The sequence below is a fragment of the Nicotiana tomentosiformis genome, chromosome 2 (assembly GCF_000390325.3).
Source record: "Nicotiana tomentosiformis chromosome 2, ASM39032v3, whole genome shotgun sequence".
NCBI lineage: Eukaryota > Viridiplantae > Streptophyta > Magnoliopsida > Solanales > Solanaceae > Nicotiana > Nicotiana tomentosiformis.
In genome coordinates this window covers 43,825,209-43,849,325 of record NC_090813.1, presented here as the reverse complement: position 1 = coordinate 43,849,325, position 24,117 = coordinate 43,825,209, and the positions used below count along the sequence as shown (strand labels likewise).

The 24,117-nt window shown below is 36.4% G+C and overlaps 1 protein-coding gene, 1 long non-coding RNA gene and 1 pseudogene across 3 annotated transcripts; 1 reads left to right on the top strand and 2 right to left on the bottom strand.

Annotated features, from left to right (window-relative positions):
• The first annotated feature begins 322 nt into the window (after positions 1-322).
• LOC104119043 (serpin-ZX-like) lies at positions 323-1,941 on the top strand (annotated as a pseudogene).
• A 713-nt stretch (positions 1,942-2,654) lies between these two features.
• Positions 2,655-16,635, bottom strand: LOC104119039 (uncharacterized). Of its 2 annotated transcripts, none has more exons than XM_070195243.1 (13): positions 16,410-16,635; positions 16,086-16,244; positions 15,363-15,614; positions 15,139-15,258; positions 14,824-14,904; positions 13,162-13,257; positions 12,544-12,639; positions 8,924-8,977; positions 8,632-8,835; positions 5,026-5,151; positions 4,708-4,773; positions 3,713-3,985; positions 2,655-3,527 (listed from the first exon to the last, which is right to left on the bottom strand). In XM_070195243.1, the coding sequence occupies exons 1-13, from the start codon at positions 16,470-16,472 to the stop codon at positions 3,051-3,053; spliced, it is 2,067 nt and encodes a 688-aa protein (XP_070051344.1). In that variant the 5' UTR covers positions 16,473-16,635; the 3' UTR covers positions 2,655-3,050. The 2 variants fall into 2 exon arrangements, with proteins under 2 accessions (XP_070051344.1, XP_009628729.1); XM_009630434.4 differs by having other exon boundaries at positions 3,713-4,012; positions 16,410-16,633.
• Positions 5,509-8,625, bottom strand: LOC117273142 (uncharacterized). Its single transcript, XR_004503099.1, has 2 exons — positions 8,302-8,625; positions 5,509-5,712 (listed from the first exon to the last, which is right to left on the bottom strand). It is a non-coding gene; the product is annotated as an uncharacterized lncRNA (long non-coding RNA).
• Positions 16,636-24,117: the final 7,482 nt, after the last annotated feature.

Sequence of the window (24,117 nt, the reverse complement as noted above, 5' to 3'; positions counted from 1 at the left end):
TCTGTATCATTGCCGTCGGGACTCTCCCTCCGCTGCTCCTCCGCCGCTTTCCACCCGCAGCTGCGCCCCTACCACCTCTTTTCTCTGCCATGCACGGATGCTGCTGATTTCGCTAAACGTTCCCTCTCCGTCCGCCTTTATAAGTCGCGCTCGCACAAGCATCTCTCCGTTATTACCGCCGCCAGCAACATTTTGACAACGGCCAATTATGCAGCAGGTATATATAAATCCTTATCAAAATCTTATGTATATACGGATTGGAATAAATACTTGAATTTTTGCAAAAGTTTTTCAACTTTGTGATCATTGAACTCACTAACTCATTATCTTCTTCAGATATGGATGATCTTCAGGAGCCAATCAGCAAGCAGACGGGCGTTTCTTTCAAGCTGACTAAAGACGTTTTCTCCAAAAAGGTTAAAGGGGATAGAAACATGGCGTTCTCTCCTCTCTCAATTCAAATATCTTGGCCTCATTGCTGCCGGCTCCAACGGACCTACTCAGGATCAGCTGCTCCGTTTCCTCAAGTCCAACTCCATTGATGAACTCAACTCTCTTTATTCTCATGTTCTCAATTCCACCTTTGTTGATGACAGTCCCTATGGAGGTCCGCTTTTGTGTGTTGCTAATGGTGTTTACTGTTTGGGTCGACAAATCACTCACTTTTAAGCCTTCTTTTGAGGAAGTTGTGCATGAAGTTTACAAAGCTACTTCAGAGTCGGTTGATTTTCAGCACAAGGTATATATATAAGGCCTTTATTAATTTGTTGAACTGAAGAATCCTATTTTAAGTAGTCATTTGGACATAAAAATAGTGAAATCCGGGAAAAAGTGAAATTTGTGAAAATGGTATTTGAAAGTTAGAACTGTGTTTGGATATGAATACAATATGGAACTGTTTTTAAATTTTTGTGAGTGATTTAAAATAAATTTTGAAAAATATATTTTTGGAGTTTTTTAAATTTTCGAAAAATTTAAAAATCAACTTAGAAGTAAAATTTGACATTTTCATGGCCGAACATCCCGGAAAAAAAAAAGTGAAATCTTTTTTGTGGTAAAACGGCCCGAAATTCTTTTTTCATACCGCTAGCCGGTACTGTCATCAATTTGTTTACTGCAATCTCCCTTTGTTGGCTGCCTTGAAAAAGAAACTTTTGGCTAAAGCGTATTATATGAGCTAACTCTTCTCATTCTGTGTTTGTCATAATTAAGGCTGCTGAGGTTGCCAATCAAGTCGATCAGTGGGCTAAAAAGAAGACAAATCATTTCATCGAAGAGATTCTTCCCCAAGGCTCAGTAAACAATACGACAAGGCTTTAAAGCTGAAGTGGGCAAATTTTTTTTGAATCACCATGTTCCATATGGAAAAGTTGAAGTGGGCAAATTTCTTATCCCTAAATTCAGAATAATTTTTGACTTTAAAGCTTCTGACCTTCTAAAGGGAATTGGCCTCAGAGTCAGATTGCCTTTCTGTGCTGGTGATTTGACCGAGATGGTTGATGATTCCTCGGAATTGTTTGCTTCAGAGGTTTTCCACAAGTCCTTTATTGAGGTATATGAGGAAGTCCTTTTGGAGGGTATCAAATGGTAATTGAGCAGGAAATAGATTTTGTTGCTGACCATCCATTCTTGTTCCTTATAAGAGACGAATCTACTGGTGTGGTGTTATTCATAGGGACCTTATTGAATCCATAAGCTAGTTTGCCAATCGAAGGAACAGAGAATGAGTTTGGAAATCTCTGAATTCACATTATGGCGGATATAGAAAGTTTTTAATCTAACCGAAAGTTTAGATTACTCTGGAGTCATTTTTAATTATATTCCATACTTCAGTTACTAGTTATGCATGTTTACATTATCAATCACTGGATGGATGGTATGTTATTCCCAATTTTGTAAAGAGATTTCTCCAATAAGCTAGTGAAGCAATAATATAGTATCGCTCTGCTAACCTCACTAATAGTAGATTATATACCAATAGCGGATTTTTCAACTCTACCCATGGCATCTACAACATCTTCATAGAACAAAGAAGTTGAACCTACTCCACACATTTCCATAGTTATGTAAGCTAGGCCAACTGCACAAGCACAGAAGGATGTTTTGAGAAATTCAACCAGAAAATAATTGAACTTTCCTTCCAAATTGGACAAACAAAATAAGGTAATTCAACAGACGTGCAATGAAGGCTCGTGAAGTAGACTATAAACCATTTCAAGGTCCGCTAACCTTTAGATTTGTTTTATTTATTTATTCATTTATTTACTTACTGATCATTTGTTTGGCTACTAGAGATGTATGATGAGAATCAATAATTGACAATCCCAAGTTCCCTTTTCTTAGTATAGCCAAGTAGCAGAAGGGGACAGCTGGGCACCATCCTTCGTGTAACAAAAAGAAACTGAGTAAACTTCGATCTAAAAACCACACAGGAGTCTGTTCACAGATCAATACGTTAGGCAATGAAACTATATTGCTATCAATCAACTTACTGTAGCAAAAGACAGTGGCAAGGCTTCCCTTTGCTTCTATTTTTGCATGTCCATCTCAGCTACAGCAAGTGCACAGTATATCTTCTTTCTGTGGGTGGTGGGGGATAGGGGGAGGGGATGTCTAGCTAGACCTGGGGAAGATGTAGCTATGAAAACAGCAGATGAATACAAAACTGCACTAATTTGAGCAACATGCTAATTGCTATAGTACACCTTGAGAATCTTGTAGCATTTGGGGATTAGTAAAAACGACAAAGGATGAAATGTTGACAGAAAAACTTACCTTAATCTAACCCTAGAGGCATAGTTTATATGCAACAAGTCTTGCAGTAATATACAACTCAATCATATACTAGAACAAGGACTAAGAAGAAAAAGAGCTCTCTAAAAGTTTACAGAGTTCCCAACTTTTTTCTCTGCAAGCCGGTCCATTCGCACAAACTGAAGCCCTTCCCCCGATGCGTATGGCTGAAATCCCAATGCAGTAGTTCTTTTCTGCACCAAGTCGGGGATCTCGTGGCTTACGCCACCCTAGAAACTATCAGTATGTCTCACTTGTCACCACTGACCATAAGTTGCTCTAGGTTTTCCCTTTGTAGAATTTAGATACTGTGAGACAAAGAGCACTCCCATCACAATTATAAGGCAGCCTACGAGTGTGCTAAAGAAGAGTGCACCAGGTTGCCTAGTTTGAACAAAACCATAAACTCCACTTGAAGTAACAAAGATAAGATCAGTTAATCCATCATTTGAAAAGTCTTCAGACACCAAGGCATGAGTGGGAGGTGCAGGGAGGTCAATAGTAGTCAACAGACTCCCTCCAGGAGATAATACGACAGCTTCTTGGTCTCCTGCTGCAAGGATCAATTCTTGACTGTCATGCACACGCAGTGGAAATGCCTTTAGAGTCGGCACCACTGTACCAGCTTCCATCATTCCCGCAGGCGATGGAAGGTTTGACCATGTAGCACCAGTCAATATCTGCCAATTCCACAAAGCACCATGTCCATGCAAGCCCGGAGAATATGATGTTACCTGACAAGTAATCCGCTTTCAATAATTGAATAAAATGAATGTGCCCAAAATCTCATGGAAGATAAGACATTAAGCATGTCCATGGCATGAGGAATCATTTCTTTCAGAATTCGAACTACTCAGTGTGAAGAAACAATTGCGCGTTACTGTTAAAACTAAACGCTTGTTCCAAGTTAAAAGGATACCTCGCCACGATTTGTCAAGAATATAACATCTCCATGGCTTCCCTTACGATGTCGATGACCATCATTTCTGGGGATGAGAATAGGCGTTGCTACCTCTAGAGAAGTTGCATCAAAAGTGTGACCAAATCCTCTGGAGAATTCACCATGCTGGAATAAGTTAAAAGGAGAATGACGACAAATAGAAGCATTGAAAAGTTGTTCCCGCACTGGAACACCAGAGGTGGCAACAGCCCAACAGGGACGCAACACCTCCATTGATCCACTAACAACAGTCTGTTCAGCACCATTGGCCCCCACAACCTGCAAAAAAAAAAAAAAAAAAAAAAAGGAAAGAAAAGAAAAGACAAAAAGGCGTGAAAATGCTGATTGATTTCTTACAAAAACAGTACTGTTAAGCCACCAACATTTAACCTTAATCATTCATCTAGAGTTAAAGCACCTTGCTTTCTAATCCGCCAGTTCTGTGATCTTTGAAAATATGTCAGGTTGATTTCTCTCCTAAAAAAGCTTTTAACCTTTTCAGAAAAGAAGGGGTTCTTACCTTCCACTTTCAGTTTTATCATCCAGTATCCTAGATACATGTCAGTCATAAGATATATAAGCTCAAGAGAAACTGAGTGTCTCTAGAATTATCTCATCCTCTGCACATATTTTATCCTGTTTTTTAAAGAAACTTCTCCACTGTAAAGTTTAATGCTTTTAAGTATAAAGTTTACTCCCCAAGTTCAGTTTTTAGGCCAGTTGTTTAGTGTCCTAAAGATCTTCTGCAACTGGTCATTTCGTCAGATTCTAGTTCCATCTTTTTCCTCTTGATTGAGCAATCTATTTGCTGCTTTATTCTTTGATTCATTATCCATATCTACTCCCATTCAAGCAGGACGCATATATCAAAGCTAATTGAGCTTATCCCGTCCGCAATATTAGTACGCAATTTTTTTATGGAATTCACATTGGAAATGGAGAAAGATGAAAGTGAGCAAAAATTTATACTTTACCTGGACATGGTCCAAAACTCCATCGCCATTGATATCTGCATGAAGCCCGCCTTCTAGGAGGTGAAGCTGATGAAATCATGAACTCACATCAAACCACAAACTAACAGACAAGGAGATAGTGAGAATGAAAAGGGTCCAGAGTTTCCTCGAAAGAGTTTTCTGGCACAAAAAATAGCATGCTTAGCATTTGGCATACAGCTACTATTCGAGACCTCTGTTACTTGGGCAATGTCCCTATATTTTAACATACACACAGCAATACTAGAATCATCAATCACAAGTATTTTAAACCAAATATGTGATAGCGACAGTACGTACCTTGCACACAGTACGACCAGTTGCTATATGAACAGCTTCAATCCCTTCCTTCTCATGAGCCACAACAACGTTAGGGACCCACCAAAGCTTGGTATAATTGGTGATAGTAGGAATATAGGGCAAAGGCTGCACCAATAAAATGCTGAAAATGTAAGTGAGTGCTAAAATAGTTTGAGGACCGCAGTATAGTCAAAATATTCTCAATTATGGTCGAATAGGTCTTAACTATCCATGCATGATCTAACTTCAAATTAGCTGCCAGCAGAAAAATGTTGCTCTACTAGATGGTCCTACAGAAATGCAATTTCCAACACAAAACAGGGATTATGTTAGTGATATAGTATGAAAACCATGGAAAAGATGTTACAGTCTAAACGAGATGAAAACCAGGATTTAATCATTTGTAGATGCAGTAAAGCTATGCCTTTACTTCCCTAAAACCTGCTTATTGATATCAATCTGTATGACATCACATCACGGTCATTTTGTGCAAACTGAGGGGTAGAAAGACATCTCCCTCCCTCCCTCTGTAGGTAGGTAAGGCATAAGTTCTCAATATTTAGCAATCACTACCTGGCCTGAAAATGCTCGAACCAGTTTTCATATAATTTCGCCTCTACTGACAAGTTTCGATATGCCAAATCATTCACTCTACAAAATAGGTTGACACTTGAGTATGAGAATTACCTGTAAGGCACCGTAAAATTTTACCTAAAACCCGGGGTTTCGTGGTGCCGAGGTAGACTTATGCGTTGATGATTGTAGAGATTCTTCGCGGCGAGACTTTTTGGGTTGGACAGTGCGTTGGGGAGTTGAAGAAAATTTTTGGCAATGCAAGGCATTTTCTGCGATTGCAGAACTGATCTGCGGACCGCAGATCTGCCGCGGAATGAAGCAGAAACTTGAGCTAATTTTAGGGCCATTATGCGGTCCATTATGCGGCTGCATAATCATTTCGCGGGCCGCACAATCCATGGCAGATCCAACATAGAAATTTACGGAGGGAAGTTCTGCGGCGCATTATGCGATCGCAGAATTGGTCTGCGAACCGCAGACCTGTCGCAGAGTGAAGCCGAAATGCCCAGTTCCGGAGGGCTATTATGCGGTCCATTTTGCGGACCGCAAAAGCGTTATGCGGTCGCATATACGACCACAGATCTGCATCGGGCTTCATTTTTCTAATTTTTTTAACCCGACCCTATTTCGATACATAGTCGTTGAAAATCATTTGTAAGGTGAAAACCTGATATTTTTAGAGAGAGGAAGTGCCATAGAGTGAGAGGGAAAGTTCCTAAGATTTCTATCCATCAATTCTTGCTCAAAGTTGGAGAATTCACAAGGAGAAGCTCACAAATTCTTCATCTAAGAGGTAAGGTTCCATGTCCTAGTCTCAATTTCGAATTTGGGGTAGAAGATGGTTAATGAGGGGTGTGATTCTTGGGTGTGAGAGTGTATCTATGCATGCATGTACAATCATGAGTTGTGGGAAGGTAGTTGAGCTCAAATGGGTAGACCTTGGGTTGTGGGGTGAAGGAAATCCACCATAGGAGAAGCTAGAAATCATAATGCCCACCTAGTGTTCGATAAAATGCTCAAATGGGCTGGAAACATGAACTCCTTTCTAATTTGTGTTCATTTTTGCTATATCTTCAAATAGATCAAAGTTGCTAGGACTTCCGGAACTGTGTAGTGAATTAAGGAAAGCTCAAAGCGGGGTATGTTGGCTAAACTCCTCTTTTAGAATTGAACCCCACCATGGCCTTGTAAGTCCCATGTTGCTCATTATAAATTGATTATTCCGAATAAGTCTTGTGTCAAAAGATGAATGCGTTCAATATGCATTCCAAATGTTCTTGTTATGTTGAGTTACTATTTGAGAAGGTGATTTAAGTATGGGCTGTGTGTTAATATGTTATGACTTAATAACGTGATTCTAATGAAAGCTATCATGTCGAATTGTGTAAGAAATCACATGTGCCTAAGACCCTTAATTGCTCAAATGTGTATCAAAAGTCTTGAATGGAAATGTTTGTTGTTGACGATCTGTTATGATGTTTGAAAGTGAAATAGTAAGCATGAAATATTAATTACGGCCAACGTGCCAAGAACGACATTAAAATTATGGCTACCAGTGCCAGTGAAATGGAAAGATGTGTAAAAGATTATGAAAAGGGTCTGAAATCCGTTAAATAATAAATGATTGGGAGTATCGTTTAGTCACCGAGGAAGGGTAGGTCAAAATAACCTAACCCCGAAACTACACGTGCCGGGGCAGGAGTGATTGAGGGAAAAATCCCCGTGTTAATGTGATGAGGTTGTTTCCCCTTATATGGGATGAGAATGATGTGTTGAGATGTTTCCTCTTGAATGGGATGAGATTATTGCTAGCGAGATGTGATGTGATGTCGATCCACACGGCATTGTGGTGAGACGGCTTAGCCGATCGGGCTGAGATCGAACGCCATGCCGCGCACATGGTGGTATTGTGAGTGGATGTCTTGGGGTGAGACGGCTTAGCCGATCGGGCTGAGATCGGACACCATGCTAAGAACACGGTGGTGTATCGATGCTAAGGATCTCCCAACTTAAAAAGATTGTAACTTACTTGAAATTTACCTTTCCCCTAACTTGACACCTTGATGATGTTGAATCTCTTAATGATTTCATGTATCCTTCTCCGTTTACTGTTATTCATTCTAATGATAGGGTGTTTAGTTCTACATACTAGTACTATACTATTCCATATGTACTAACGTCCCTTTTTTCCGGGGGCGCTGCATCTTTAATGGATGCAGGTGGTTCCATAGCAGGTGGTGTTGATCAATGACAGCAGCACACCCTCTCCTTAGCTGACTTGGTGAGCCCCACTTCATTTCGGGGTCATGTGTCTCTTGTCCTTTGTCCATAGCATTTTAAGGTATAGCCGGGGCCTTGTTGCCGGCACTGTCTTAGCAATCTTTTGTTTATGTTAGAGGCTCCGTAGACATAGTGTGGGTTGTATCTGGTTTTGGGAAGGTTGAACTAAAAATGTTGTAATCGTATCATCTGTTCCACTTTAACTATGACTGTACAGTGTACTGTTTTGAAGACTTGTTAATGACGTAACTAATGGAAATGAACCGGTGTTATTCACATGACCTCTTACTGTCTAATTAATGAAATGTATTCCTCTTTATTCATGGGTGAGTTAGGTAGACGGCATTGTGCAGGCTTGCTCAACCGGGGTAACTCTGTTGAGCGCCGGTCGCGCTCCCCGAGGTTGGGGCGTGACATTACCAAACAATTAAAACATAACGCCATTAAAGCATATTTGGTAAGAGAGTTTTTCTCTAATAACCAATTCACAAAGTAGCTTTTCTACATAAATGTTAACAAAAATTTAGAACTCCAAGCAATTTGAGATCTGACGAGTACATCACTTGCAGAATCCTGGAATATTACGCCATTAAGATTATTAATTAAAGATCACAGCTAAGGATAGATCAGAAACACATCTTCTAAAGTAATGGCAAATAGTTATCAGAACATAATACAAGACAGTCTTGAGAAAAAAGGCAAGGACGAAGAGAACTGAGGAACTGCTAAAAAACCATAGTAAACCATCACCTTTTTGGGTTTTGCTGATTTTGCGTAATTTACTGCCTTTCCAATAACATTTGAGATTCTTTTAGTAGTGTCTTTCCCAGGTGGATGATTTTCCTCAGGCTTATGGTAAGGGTAAGTGACGGACTTCCCAGGTACTTTCTTAACCACCTTCCTTTTATGTCGCCTGAAGTGTGCCAGCTTTAACCTGGTGTCCTCCCGCCGATCCTGGTCCGAAAGAATTCGCATTAGTGCCATCACCAATTACATGCAGTGCAATGACGATCAGTATAGAGCAGTAAGATGCCATACTCACCCAGTGATGTGGCATAACTCCAAGAATGGATTCTCTAAATTCCCGACATTCGAACTAAAATTGCAAACAGTTCAAGTTAGCTTAGTGATGAATATGATTTTAGAGTTGAATAACGCATTTCTCAACAAACAAGGCAGAAGTAGTGGGAAAAGATGAAACAACAAAATGAATATCAATCAATGGCCAATCTCAAACTGGTTGGCAGAACTGCAAGAGGTTTTTATATCCATTAGCTCTATTCAGGTTGATTTCATTCCATAACAAACAAGTCTTACATCATAAAATACTATAACAAACACCAGACCTAACGTAAGTGTAACAATAACAAATTAGCCTTAGACCCATCTAATTGGTAACACTTATATGGATCTTTTGAAACAATTATGTTGTGTTCTTAGTTAAATCCGCAATATTCAAGTTATTGGGGTTTTCTTAGACTACTTTCTTTGATTTGATTCTAAGTTTACTTTATTCTCTTTTAGCACCTTCAAACATTATAATGTGTAGCTACAGACGGGTGCATTTGGAGGTCCACGCAAGCTCAGGCGACAATATCTCATTTTATCCTCTATATGTGTGAATCACCCTAATGTTGCCCAAGTGTTTTAAGCGAAAAGAAAGAAGCAGCGAATAGCAAGCTTTTTCTACGTAAAGCGCACATTTCATAGTGAATACAAATTACCGAAAATATATGACTTAGTACTTGTAACATCAAGCTGAAATGCAAATTACTTATTCAGCATCCTGTATATACTGTAACGACAATATCAATAAAACAATTCAAATAGTCAAATGAAACTCTACTGTTTCAACAAAGCCACGGAAAGATAATTTCAAATGCAAAAATAATTTTTTATTTTCAATGATCACCCATAGAACAAAGAATTTATTTGGAGCATATAATTTAAATTTAATTGCTTTAGTAACTGAACAACGAGAGTTGAAGAGAAGCACAAAAAGATTCAAATAAGAGCAGTTTTAGTTTTTAGGAATAAAAAGAAAAGGATAGAAGTGAATCAAGAGAACAAGACACAGAAGCAGAGGAAGCAAAGGCGTTACAAACTCGAGAAAGGGAAGACAACGACCCCAAAGAGAAAATTGAAGCATAACAACAACAGACCCAGTGTAATCCCACAAGTGGGGTCTGGGGAGGGTAGTGTGTACGCAGACCTTACCCCTACCTTTAATAAGGCAGAGAAGTTGTTTCCGGAGTAAAAAGGGTGGCGCGATGCACAAAGCATCCCGCGTTCACGCAGGGTCCGGGGAAGGGTCGCACCCATAATCTCAAATAGAAAAATATCCTATCTTTTTCTTCATCTTTTTTTTCCATCTTTTAAAATCAGATCAAAAGAATGGCCACCTTTTTAAAATCCATGTGCTCCACTCATAGGTGATAAAATCTTGCTTCACATCAGTCTGCTAGTTGCAAGGACTTCTATAACACCACTACTTGCATTCAACTCGCGTTAATTACGTCCCTAACCTTTGTATACAATGCCAAAACCAAGCCAGCGAGAGATCATAATACAACAGATCTTGTGTCACATGAAGGGGGAGTTCATTGGGAAATGAGGTTCAAGAGGAACTGAGGGGTAACTGAATTTCAAAATATACTACAAACACTCTACAAAAAGAGTTTTATCGAGCAAGAAGAGATGGACAGTGATCAATTGCCATACTATCATAAGCTGATGACAAGGAAACAATCAGGTTTTTCGTTTTTCAACACTCATGAGTTTGGACACCTAGATGCTATAGCGTTAAGAAAAAGTGTGCATTTTGCTTGGATGGTAACGAGGGGAAGGAACGATAGCCGAGAACACGAGAAGGCAGAGAATTACATTCCTAAGCTGCTGCTTCATGTGCAAATGCTCGGGAAAGGATGTGGACTAAGCAAGGTGGCAACACGACTTTGGTGGGAAGTGTTGAATTGGTTTGGAAGACAAAGGACGATGTCAGACACAATGAAAAACGCGTTAAGGTAGAGTTGGCCAAGGACATGGAAAGTTGCCCCACTAGCACTAATGTTGGATGCTATGGAAGGAGAGAATAAAAGAGCTTTTGATGGTGTTGATTTGAACATATGAGAGGAATAACTTCTTCTCTTCCTTTTTTTTTTTTTTGGGTGACCCTCAGGGTTTCAATCTGTATACATGATTGGGTGTACCTTATTTCCAATATCTTCTTATAGCGGGATCTTCTCACATGAATAAATTATTTAGTGAAAACACCACAATAACACTTGCATCCTCTATTGGATGTGATCATTCCTACAATTGACCAATTTCATATGACAGCTCATCCCTCTTAATATACATATTTTTATGACACTCGTCAGGTAGATATTTTGGGCTATAGAAGTTCAATATTCACTTCCATATAGCATTGTTGATCTCATAGTCGTTCTATGAAACTTGGCTTTACTTTTTAGGTAAATACGGCCCAAATCACTTTGATATAACATTGTTAGTCTCACGATCATTCTATGGAACTTGACTTTTTTACGTTTTTAGGTATCTTTTACTGCATATCACTCCATTAAACGATCCCTTTTTTGATAAGATAAATGATATTATTAACAAAGGGGAAAATCCCGTATACAATAGGTATACCAAAAGGTAGAGAATCTACAACATAACATGATTCTTTATAAAAGACACTCCATTACCCGCTCCTTTATTGCAATCATGTGCTATATCTTCACATATCATGGCATTCTCCTAAAAGATTAAACCTAGATATCTGAATATCTTGCAGTTAGGCAACATAATCTCGTCTAATTTCACTTCACCTTTATTGTTCTTATGGACAATTGGACACTAAATTTGTAGTGTACATGTTTTGTCTCACTCTTACATTTTCTTAAACCATTACACTCTAAAGTACTACTCCAATATTTGGCTATTGGAAGGGGAGCTTTGGAGCGACGGTAAAGTTGTCTCTGTGTGACATGTGGGTCAGATGTTCGAGCCATGGAAGCAGCCAATAATGCTTGCATTAGAGTAGAATGTACATCACACCCCTAGGGGTGCGACCCTGCGGGATGCTTTGTGCACGGGCTGCCCTTTTTTCATGTGCAAATATCATGCACCATGAAACCTTATTTGTACTTATTGGTTTGGTCATCCATAAATAGGCAAGAAGTAAGGGCTCATAGGTAAATCTCTACTGTAAACCCCCATATCAAAAACTTTTTTTGGTTTCAACTTCATCTACTTAAGGTTTTCTTAGAACAACAATCATAAGGAGAATCGTCAAACAAAAAGGCGAGGAAGTAATAAGCAAGAGTATGAACTTTTAAACATTGCACTGCAACACCAACTATGACAGGAAGAAAGCGAACAGAAAACTAACATGGAAAAATCACTTATAATAAGAGAAAGGCTTCTCGTTCTTCTACAAAGTGACATCCCAATATTCGTCAACTATATATATACTATTTTAACTTAAATAAACAAAACAGAAAGCGTTACTGTAACCCCTAAGTTTTTAATAAAATTATGAGATTGCCTAAATGAAAAAGTTTCAAGTAGATATTTTTCAAAGATAAGGAACAGAGCAAAAAATATGTCAATTGATGACACCCCAAATGCATTCAATGAGCTAGTATGTTTCTATACCTCCCCAGGATGACGACTGTTCAAAGCATGTGCATCAAGCTTGTAGTTATGTTGTGGAATTAGAAGAGATTCATCAGAAGATGGCGTCTGAATATTCTGCAATATCAGGACAAAAAAGAAAGAAATATCTTAGAAAAGATTGAAGATCATTAATAGAAAAAATCTCAAAAAGATGTCTTCTCGAGTTTACCCAAACCCAAACTGACTATGTTCACATCACAAACTCTATGCTAGAAACAACACCAGCAAGTCGTAAAAGCACGTGTGAGATTAATGCAAAGAATTGGATGTAAAAGATAATAAATCTAGCTAGCTCTCACAGGATGTTCAATTCCAAATTGAAATTTTTCTTCACTATTAACTTCATGACACCTTTTTTCAATAAATATCAGACCAGCAATGATGCAATGCAAACATTAATATTGGTCTACGGTACAGATACCTCTAGGATACACACTTGATGAAATATTTGACCTGAAAGGTAGTCCAGAACAAACTTACACCAAGAAATATCGGAAGGAAAATAAGCGACAATACTAACACCATCTTCATTCTTTGGGGAAACATAACTTGAAGCAGAAAAGGCTCCTTTTGGGGGAGGGAGAGTTAGTGGGTAACCTCAGTCTTCCTGCTCCAGCGAAGTTGACCGGTGCGACCAGCAAGTGCATAAAGTGCAAAATGGCGTAAATCAACAGCTCCTGAATTCTCAGAAGCCTGCATTAAACAAGTACGTCAAGTTGGACACCAAATAAAAAAGATATCCAGGAATAACGTATTACCATAAGCATATTTTGAAAAAAACATATTCGCGAAAAGAGGATAACTACAAAACTGAATTTAAAACAGCCTCTACACAAAGGAACAGTTTCCTCATTTTCAGCATCAACTCCCCCACCACCAAAAGAAAGCAAAACTAGACAAATATAAAAGGGAATAATAGGCATATTGATTGGGATTTCTCCACCCCCCTGAACTACATAAATACAACCAACCCCATGCGGATCATAAGCATTATCATCTAGAAAGGTTGCATGTTTATAAGTACTTCAAGGACCTCAATAACACAAAATTACAAAATCAGCAAGAAGAAGTGAGAAAGGATAATGATAAACGCTCAGCCCTTTGTGCACATGTAAGAGCTATAACTATTTCAACCAGAACAGAGTCATGTGGACTATGTAAGCATCTAGAATTTGTCTCTGTGATATTTAATATGACAAACAGGGATGCAGAAAGAATACTTTTCTTTGATCAGAGCCGAAATATGAAAGAGGGAATATAAAAAGGGCGTCATGTTCCCAAATTTACAGGCAACCAGAACTGATATAAGTCATTTTCAAGTCAGACTCCTTGAGTGAAAGCCACGATACTAGGTCTTTTCTTTAATTCCTCTTCTAAACCGGTATAAGCAAGTGAGAAGCACACCGGTCAAGAAGAGGAATTAAAGAAAAGACTTATCTTCTTTTCAACATACAAGCTACTTATCTTCTTAAAAAAGAAAACACACACATTCGGTATTCAATTTCTATCTTCCCCAAATAACGAGTTAATTGATGTTTTTTTTAAAAGGTAACAATGACTTAACTGATAAAACTCCATTTCCTCTACCCCCCCCCCCCCCTCCTCCCAAAACCCGAGACCAGATGCAATAAAGGCAAGTGAAACTGAAAGAGGACAAATAAGGTTTCAAGACATCACATTGATAACAGAAAGCAAACTACAGCCCACTAATTCCCAGATAACTGAGAATTATTTACAACAATAGAGATGATGCAACGTGTCATGACTACATTGCTTTCCATTAAAAAAAAAAACTAGGGAGGAGAACTATAAAAATGCCTAACTAGCTACTGAATCACAATTCGAGCTTTGGTACAGGAAAATTATGCAACAAAAGAAATATTTACTAGACCATCATCCTTTGAAGTCGATAATCTTTTTAGGCACCTAAAATGCTAGAAATATTCTTAGCTAATTCTATAAGTAAATGGTTGTTCTCAGTTTACATATATGGGAATTTAGTTTTCTTCTTAAGAAAATCATGTCAGCATAGCCAAAACCTCAAGAATTACATTGTGTGTTAGCCGAACACAACCCATGAGAAAGAAAGAGAAGATGAAACGGAAGAAAGTCAAGGGATAACTATGATAAGTAATATTATGTTTCAGCGATAATGGGGAACAAAAAAGAGCACAGCTAGCAATAAATAGAGCACAGGGAACATAATAGTAACCTTAAGAGCAAGAAGAAATGTGTACTTCAAACAGCATGAATATTTACCTCCTTCTCAGCAGCACTTCTTCTGTGCTGCTCTGCACTTTTCTCAGCCATTTCAATCTCTTCAAATGGATCAATATACATCTGAAAGGGAAGAAATAAGTAACATAAGAAAATTTCGCTTCGTAACTTTTACTTACTCGAAGAAAACTACCAAAAAAGGGGTAAGAGACTAGCTAACAGATTCTACAAGTGTCAAGAAGTCCCACAAAGCTGTAATTTTTTCTGGGCCTTTTTACTTTGTAAATACAAAGTTAAGTCGTAATGAAATAACATTCTAATAGGGTTGGTCACTTCTAGAAAGGAGTAATTACATACATGAGGCTGCATTTCCATCCTTCCACCAATAATAACCAAGCCTGAATCTCCATGTTTTACAGTGTAATTACTTACGGAAATTGCTATCTCCCTGTGATGAGCATTATGTGGAAAATCCTCCTGTACGAATTAACCAGGAAGAACAAATAGAACATAAGTTTATCAGAAAGTATATCAGAGGTTTCTGTAATTCAAAATGTGAGAATCTCCAAGCATAAAAGCACCTGCAAGTTGACCTCCCATAGCTTTTTGAGATTGTGATCGAAACACATCACAGACCAACCTGAGGTAACAACAACTAGGACCTGCTTACGAGGCTCCCTGTGATTATAGTTCCTATCTATCACACCAGTGGCCATCGCCACTGCTCGTCTGCCTGAGACAATACGAATTTTGTCAGGCAAGAGGGACACCTCCGCGAGCAAACGTGCTTCACTGAAACCTTCATCAACACGCCTAGAATGTGGTTCCAAAACCTAAAAAAACCAAACGACAGACAAGAAATTTTCCAGCAAACAAAGTAGATTGAGCTTCATCGGAAAATTGATTAAGAAGTTTACTAAATGTTGCTCAGAAATTGTCAAGCCTAGTGTACTGTCCAGCCACACAGAATAAACCAAAGATCGAACGGAAGGGCAGATTGAGACTGCTTCAATAGTGCAGTCGCACGCATAGCTTTTTCCAGAGGGTAGGGAGCCTCAGCTTATGCATTGGTTTATCGAAATAACCTCTACTCTCCCAGTTCCTTATATTCAAAAAGGTGAGCAGCCTTAAACAAAAATGCCCTCTGAGGACTCTCTATACTTGTATAATCCGTAAAGTATTTGGCTTGCCCTTTATATCTTATTAGTCAAACCTAATCGTTTATACATGCACACTTGGAACTCACTGACTATAAATCCTATATCTAGTCTCTGATCCTATGGGATTGTAATTAAGGAAATTACCTGAATTTTGGCATCGTGAGTTGCGACAAGGACCTCTTTCTTGCCATCACCGTTGAGATCGGAAACAATTGGGGGAGGAAGACGCTCGGCCTCGTATTTGATGGGATACTCTTCGGATAGATGAAACCATGCCTCCTTGAACGATAAATCACCTTCGTGCTGGTAATTATATACATAGCCAATAAATACAAGTTTAAAGTAGGAATTTTTAGGAAAAGTGATACTCCAGTATTTAAGAAGCTAGGGTTCTTGAAGATCGGTGCTATTTTTTGGCACTATGAGAATGGCGTTGAATAGAGAAATGAGGATGAGAAAAAAGAATACCTGAAGAGAAAAGAAAATAGCGAAAGCAGATAGCATCAGAATAGCTAAATCGCGCTTCCTCATCTTCGTTCTTCCTTTTCTTCTGCTTCTTCTTCTCGTTGTTGTTGATCAACGACTCACTGAGTCGAAACACTGCTGTAGCGTTCTCAGCTTCGACAGACAACAGAGTGGTAACGTTTGAGTACGGGTTCATCTTCCTGCCGACCCGCCTACTAGTCGGATCCAATAAAATTGGATTTTTATTTTCCTATACACTATTTCATACTTTATTAACCTCCTGCTCAAGTTTTAATCTAACTATATTATATATACAAAATTATCAATTATATATAGTTTTGGGTATTTAACGATAATAATTAAATCCTTAAATCACTCTAACGTCTATATATCACTCCCCACGTTTCTCTCCCCATACCCTTCAAAAATCCCTCTACATTTTTCACTCTTTTTCAAAAATCTCTCTCCATTTTTATAGATTCAAGCTCTAAATACTCTACCACACACCTCCGTTAAAAGGTGTTCAAATAGTTTGTCCACAAAAGTTTTCTGTAAATTCCTGGAGTTAGCTTCAAAAACTAACGGCATATGAACATCCTTTTGGTAAACGGGAAAATAGATTTACGAACTTGGAATTATTAGCAGGCATTTAATAAGTGGGAGTTCAGGGCCCCAACTAATACAGTTATTTACTTTATTGATTACTGAATAATCTGCAGAATTGAGTGGCGGAGCAGTTCTTATTATTGACTAGGCGTTTGGAAATAAGAATTGTAAAATTCGAAAAAATGGTGAAAATGGTATTTGAAATTTAGAGTTGTGTCTGGACATAAATTTTAGTTTGGGTTATTTTTTAAGTTTTGTGAGTGATTTGAGTGAAAATTTTAAAAAATGATTTTTTGCCATTTTTTCAAATTTTCGAAAATTTTCAAAAATGCATCTTCAAGTGAAAATTGAATATTTTATGAACAAATGCTGATTTTGAAAAAAGTGAATTTTTTTTGGAAAAATCTTCCATCAAATTTTATGACCATAGGGCCTCTAAGTCTCATTGTACCCAACGACTCAGAGCAGGAGGTAGCCCCACCCAACTAAAGCAATTAAATAAGCAGTTGATGCCACGGAGAAAAGAAATATAATAGTCCTTCCCATTTTATATGATTGTGTTTGACCTAATACGGAATTTACTAAAGCCATTAAAAAGTTTTGAAACTTTGAATTCGAATTTGGGTTTTCAAAAACCATTATTTGTTTGGATTGGGTGTTGTTGCAAACAATTGAGAATATTATTTGGAGTTTATATCTCAAATTTGAGGATGTTTTGGTGAAGATTAGACTTAATTTTGGCTGAATTTCAGATTGAAACTCGAAGAAGAAGAAAAGAAGAAAAAGAAGAAGAAGACATGACATACATTATACTTACGAAATTATAGTAAAGTTGTAGTAAAATTGTAAAAAAATTATATTTTGTTGTTTGTATATTTTGTTTTATTTAAATATTGTATGAATGCTGTATAAAATTGATATAAAAATTGTATTTAAATTGTATGATATTGTAGTTATATATAATTGAGTAGAAATAATGTATGAAATGTGTAGATAAATTGTAGATAAGTTGTATAATATATAATTAGTTGTATGAAATTTATTTTTACTATGTATAAATCAGATACAAAATATACAAAAGACATATTGTATAAAATTTATATAAACATTATAGTTAGGTGGTATGATATTGTAGTTGTATATAACTAGGTAGAAATAATGTATGAAAGTTGTAGATAAGTTGTAGATAAATTGAATAACATATAATTAGTTGTATGAATTTATTTTTTCTATGTATAAATCAGATGCAAAATATACAAAAGACATATTGTATAAAATTTGTATAAAAATTGTAGTTAAGTGGTATGATATTGTAGTTGTATATAACTGGGTAGAAATAATGTATGAAAGTTGTAGATAAATTGAATAATATATAATTAGTTGTATGAAATTTATTTTTATTATGTATAAATCAGATACAAAATATACAAAAGACATATTGTATAAAATCTGTATAAAAATTGTATTTAAGTTGTATGATATCGTAGTTGTTTTTAACTAGGTAGAAATAATGTATGAAAGTTGTAGATAAGTTGTAAATTAAAAAATTTCAAGGAAGCTAGCTACCAAAAATTCTCTGTATCTTCTATATTAATCTCTTGCGCAATGTCTATGTCGATCTTCAACTTAAAGTTTCTTTTAAAAAGTTAAAAAAAAAATAGAAAAAGCCTAATGTTTAGATTTGTGTTTTTAAATACTAACAGGAGAATGATGAACATTTTGATTAATCATATTTATATTAAGTTTGGCTTTGTTAATTATGTCTTGATCATCAAGCAACTATTTTTATGAATTTTTAACTGTTACAACTATATATTTTTTGGAAACAAAAATAAACAGAAATAATCAGTGTTGAACTTGCCAGAAAAGAAAAGCACTCATATTCATCCCTCATCTTTCTTTTCTTTTTTCTCGTTTTGGCAACAAATAGTTCTATTAATCTATTTTAACAATTATGAAAGTACAAAAAATCACCACGAATGAGCAAAAACTGAAGTTGAAAGAGATAAAAACGGCCGAGATCATCCCATCAAGTATTGATCCTTTTCCTAACCTGAAAGAGAAACAAAATTACTAACTCCTACTTCTAGTCATTATAGGAAACCTTGTCATATAACTATATTTCACTTCGCCATAAGGCGCATAAGAATGAAAAAGAGAACGAAAGGAGGTAAAAAGACGAGGACAACCCTCCAGGTTTAATTAGGATTAGGGTGAGAGAAATTCATTGCTTCTATTGTTTGGAGAGAAGAGGGGGGAAAGGAGAGAAAAAAGAAAAAATGTGTAATTAAATTCCTTGATTGAAGGCACAAATAATGGATTGAGAGCCTTTTAAGGTGGATTGTATATATTTTGTAACTAAAATGTGTTTAGGTCGTGATAAATACTAAAACATGAATATTTTTCGTAATAAGGTTTCAAATAGTGTATAGGAATGAAAAAATCTCTTTAGGCAAATGTACTTGTTTAAAATTTTATCCTTATTTTAATAAGTTGGAAGATGGAGGTTTAAATTCATTAACTGCAGAGAAATAAATAATTTATTTACTAAACAACTAATACGAAAATGGACAACCAGCAAAAATTTCACCTTGCAATCTCTTATCTGTTTTTGGCCCGCTCTTGTGTTCCATTTTTATTTGCTTTTAGGAGATTATTTTTTTTTTAGGGCAAAAATCACTTTTAGCCCACGGCCGAAACTATTTATATTTGATAGTCGTAAAAGTAGATCAAATTTGTATATTTTTTGCATATAATATACCGAAATATGTGTGTGTGTGTCTCTCTCTCTCTCTCTCTCTCTCTCTCTCTCTCTCTCTCTCTATATATATGTATTCGGTATGATATTTGGTTTAAGTTTTAAAACATATTGGTATTAGGTATGGCATTTGGTATTTAAAATGAAATACCGAAATACCGATATCGTACCGAAATATATATATATATATATATATATATATATATATATATATATACACAAAAAATATACATTATTCTGCTATTATTTCGAGAGCGGCTACACAATGTCATTTTTTCTTTTTTTTTCCAAAGAGAAGTTCGTATCAATAAAGAATTGACCATCAGATACATTTTCAATTTGCACAATTCTTCTTTAGAAAAAACCAAAATAATTTTTACCAATTTGTCCAAACTGTTGTGAGTAATTTTTTTCTGTACCGCACTAAGAGATGTTTTTCCTTAGTTTGATGAATAAGTGTGGTGAAAAAGCTATTGCATTTTAAAAAAATAAACTTACGGTGGAAAATATTATTCGAATGGATGTAGTAGTAGGCGTGGGATGAGAAATCAATCATTTAAGACGAATTTATTTGAGCTTTAGTCCAAAAATAATTAAAGTTATCCAATAGTATTTTGGTACTAATAGCTTCGATCCGGTTGTAGATTACGTGTGATATCTTGTTATAGATATGGAAGAACCTAACGTAGGAAAAGAAAAATGGATTTCACTTATTACCTTCTCTTTTATTACATAGTATTATGTTGTCAAAACTCAAAACGAATCCAATTAGGATGTAAAGAGCCTATTACGTTAAAAACTTACTTTACATTACAGTATGAACTCTGAAGTCTGAAATACACAAAAAGGATACGACGTATAATCATGGATCAGTACAAGAAGACGGATACTTGATTCTTGAATGCAACTTGGAATAGTTGCTATCAAGACAGGGACATCACCACTGAACCAATCTTTAAGGAAACGTCTCGATTGTTAGAACATATTTTCTTATTAGTACAAAACATGCATTCGATCCGGCTCATATGTTTTTATCATCTTTCTCTTTCTCATCATTGGTTCAAGGAAGGGGGTAGATTGGTAGAATACCAACTTTCATGCAACTACATCTGCAAAGGAGAGAGGGATTTTTCAATAATCTGGAGAGAGGCCTTGCAAAATCTGTCCTACCCTGTCTATGTTTAAATAACTGAAGGTGTGCAGGAACATTGACAAGCTGATAACATTATTTTGGTAGAGAGGGGATGACAAGATGGGGAAAGTTTCCACTGAACTTGAGTATGCTATAACAAGTTTAAGCAGATGAGTTAACCAATTCTGTATAAAGAAAAATATCACCCATATTCCAAACTCATGGAAGCAACAAATGCAGATTTGTCGTCATGATTTTAGAAAGCTTGTTACATAGTAAATGCCGTGAAATTTGGAAGCACAATTGGCTATCAAACATTGCACCTTACAAGCATGCTCCTATGCTAGCAGATTGTCAACTAACAAAGGTCATTTGATCAGAATGATTCCGTACTAGGTTTTGATACTATGAAAATGTTCAAGTCACCAACATGAGAGAACTTGCTGACATGAGAAGGATTCTGTTCAACCCTTACTTCATTTTCTCCAAAAGTAAAATTTTATTAGAAAAAGATTTATCCATATCTTTTAAATACAAGTTGCTTAATAAATTTAAACATTGAGGAGAAATATTTTTTTTTCTATTTTCTTTTAAATGGAAAAAATATTTATTTAATTGAGGACAAGCAAAAAACCAATTTAACAATTCACTCATCTAATGCGCTTACCAAACCCCACTGTGGGATTCACTCATCTTATGGCTGTCCAACGGGACGGGACGGGACGGGACTGGACGGGACAAAATTAACGGGACGGGACGACATTTAGCCGGGACGGTGGCGGGACGGGACGAAATGGGACGGGACAAACGGGATGAAACGGTAGGCCCATCCCGTCCTGCTAACAAACGGGACGGGACGGGACGGAACCGGACGGGACGGACGGTAGGCCCATCCCATCCCGCTAACAAACGAGATGGGACGGGACGGGACGGGTTCGCGGGCCTTAAGTGCCATTTTAAAAAAAATTATTTAAGCATTGAGTTTGACAACGGATATTCTTTTGGCAATGACTAAGTTTTTAAAGTTTGCAACATCTAGTTTTTTGACTTATTCAATAAATTTAAAAATTAAACGAAAATTAGGAAACTAAGTAAAGAATTATAAAATATTAAAACAAAAGACTTGTAATAAAATATTCTAGCAATTATAAATATATAATAGAGTTATAATTTATTTAATATAATTTCGAGTGTAAGAGAATTCATAAAACAAATTCAACGCTTAGAGCCTTTTATTTTATTAATAGAACTTTCAAATCTCACATACAAATATAATTCTTTTGAAGAGCACCTAATCTATGCAGCCACCTTCTAGGAAGGGTTCTGTTTGAACTTTGAACTAGGCCTCTTAGTAGCCAATAAAAAATTATCATACTAATATTTGTAAGCTCCTATATAACTTCGTTGTAACTTATCTATAATTTCTCTCGGACATTGTTCTGGAATTGGCAATGTTGATTGATGTTCCATGAGCTCCATGCCGTCATCGCTCCCAGTGCTAAGTATCTCATTGTATTCTTCTTCTTCCCTAGTGGTTAATTTTTCAAAACCAAGATTTCTTCTTTCTGAATTAATCCAATCTCTGAATAATACGGAAATCTCTAGGCTGTCATCCGCTAATGAATGTCTATGATCTCCGATTTGAAATCTTGCCGCGCTAAAAACACTCTCCGATGCTACTGATGATGCTTGAATAGCAAGGATATCTCGAGTCATTATGGAAAGTGTTGGAAAAGCCTTGCCACGCTCCCTCCACCATGCTAAAAGTTGTTCGTTGCCTTCTTCGTCTTTAATACTTTCCAATCCTTGATTAAGATAAGAATCAAGTTCATCATCAATAGAGGAATCAAAACCTGTTATATCATCCATATCTTCCCATAGAACTTCTACTCTAGACTTAGAAGTAGAAGGAGCAGTTTCACCACCTGTTGTTTTCATAGATTTATATTTATCAAATATTGATCTAACATAAGAATATATGTTTGTTTGGCATTCTTCGAGAGATGGTTGTTCATTTTCTTGAATTGCTAAATTCTCATAAATTTTACGAACAAGTCCCTTAGCACCTCTTAATTTTAAAGATGGGTTAAGTATAGTAGAAATTAAATAAATTTGGAGAATAGGGAAAAAATACTTTTTAAATTTTGTAATCATTTCATTAATGGCCGGTGCGTAAGTTGGATTAGTTTTATACTTACCAAATACAACAGAAATTCCACAAATATACCATAATATTTGTATAATAGTAGGATAATATATACCAGAAAATTGTTTTGTAGCATAATAAAATTTTTCTAAAAATTTAGTAAGCTCTTTAATCTGATCCCAATCAGAATCAACAATTTGATCAGCGGGAATACCATTATGCATATTAAATACCTTTTGTATAGGCACCCGATAATCATAAGCAACTTTAAGCATTTCATAAGTAGAATTCCACCTGGTACAAACATCTTTTGGAACTTTTCTATATGGAAGGTTAGCACTAGCACATTGTTGAGCAAATTCACGAATTCTACTCACTTTATTAGCCCGAAAAATATAGCCGCAAGCATGTTGTACTTTACTACAAGCATCAGAAAATAAATTAATACCATCTTTTACAACCAAGTTAAAAATATGGCATGCACATCTAACATGAAAAATTGGCGGATTAATTGGACAAAATCTAGTTCTTAAACTAGTTGCTGCAGTTGTGTTAGCAGAAGCATTATCTAAGGTGATAGTTAAAACTTTATCAATGAGTCCATAAAAATCAAGTATTTGTAAAACAGTAGTTGCAATATATGCTCCAGTGTGTTTTGAATCAACAAATTTATAACCAATAATACGTTTTTGCATGTTCAAGTGATGATCAACCCAATGACATGTAACAGTTAAATAATCACAACCATTAGGACTACGACCTATATCATATGTGATGGACACTTTACAATCTAAGTAAAAAAATACACAACGAATATACTGAAGATATTCGGTTTGAAATTTAAAAACATCATTTCTAACTGTAGTCTTAGGAAAACCTTGAAAAGAAGGATTATAAGTTTCTTGTATATAATGAACAAAAGCAGGGTGAGAAGGAAAGGTAAAAGGTAAGCCACATACAACTACCATTTTTGCTAAGTTCTCACGATCTCTATCTTTGTTATATGGGCGTAAAATCATACCAGAAGCAGGACGCGGGACGGGACGGGACAGACGGGATGGGCGGGATG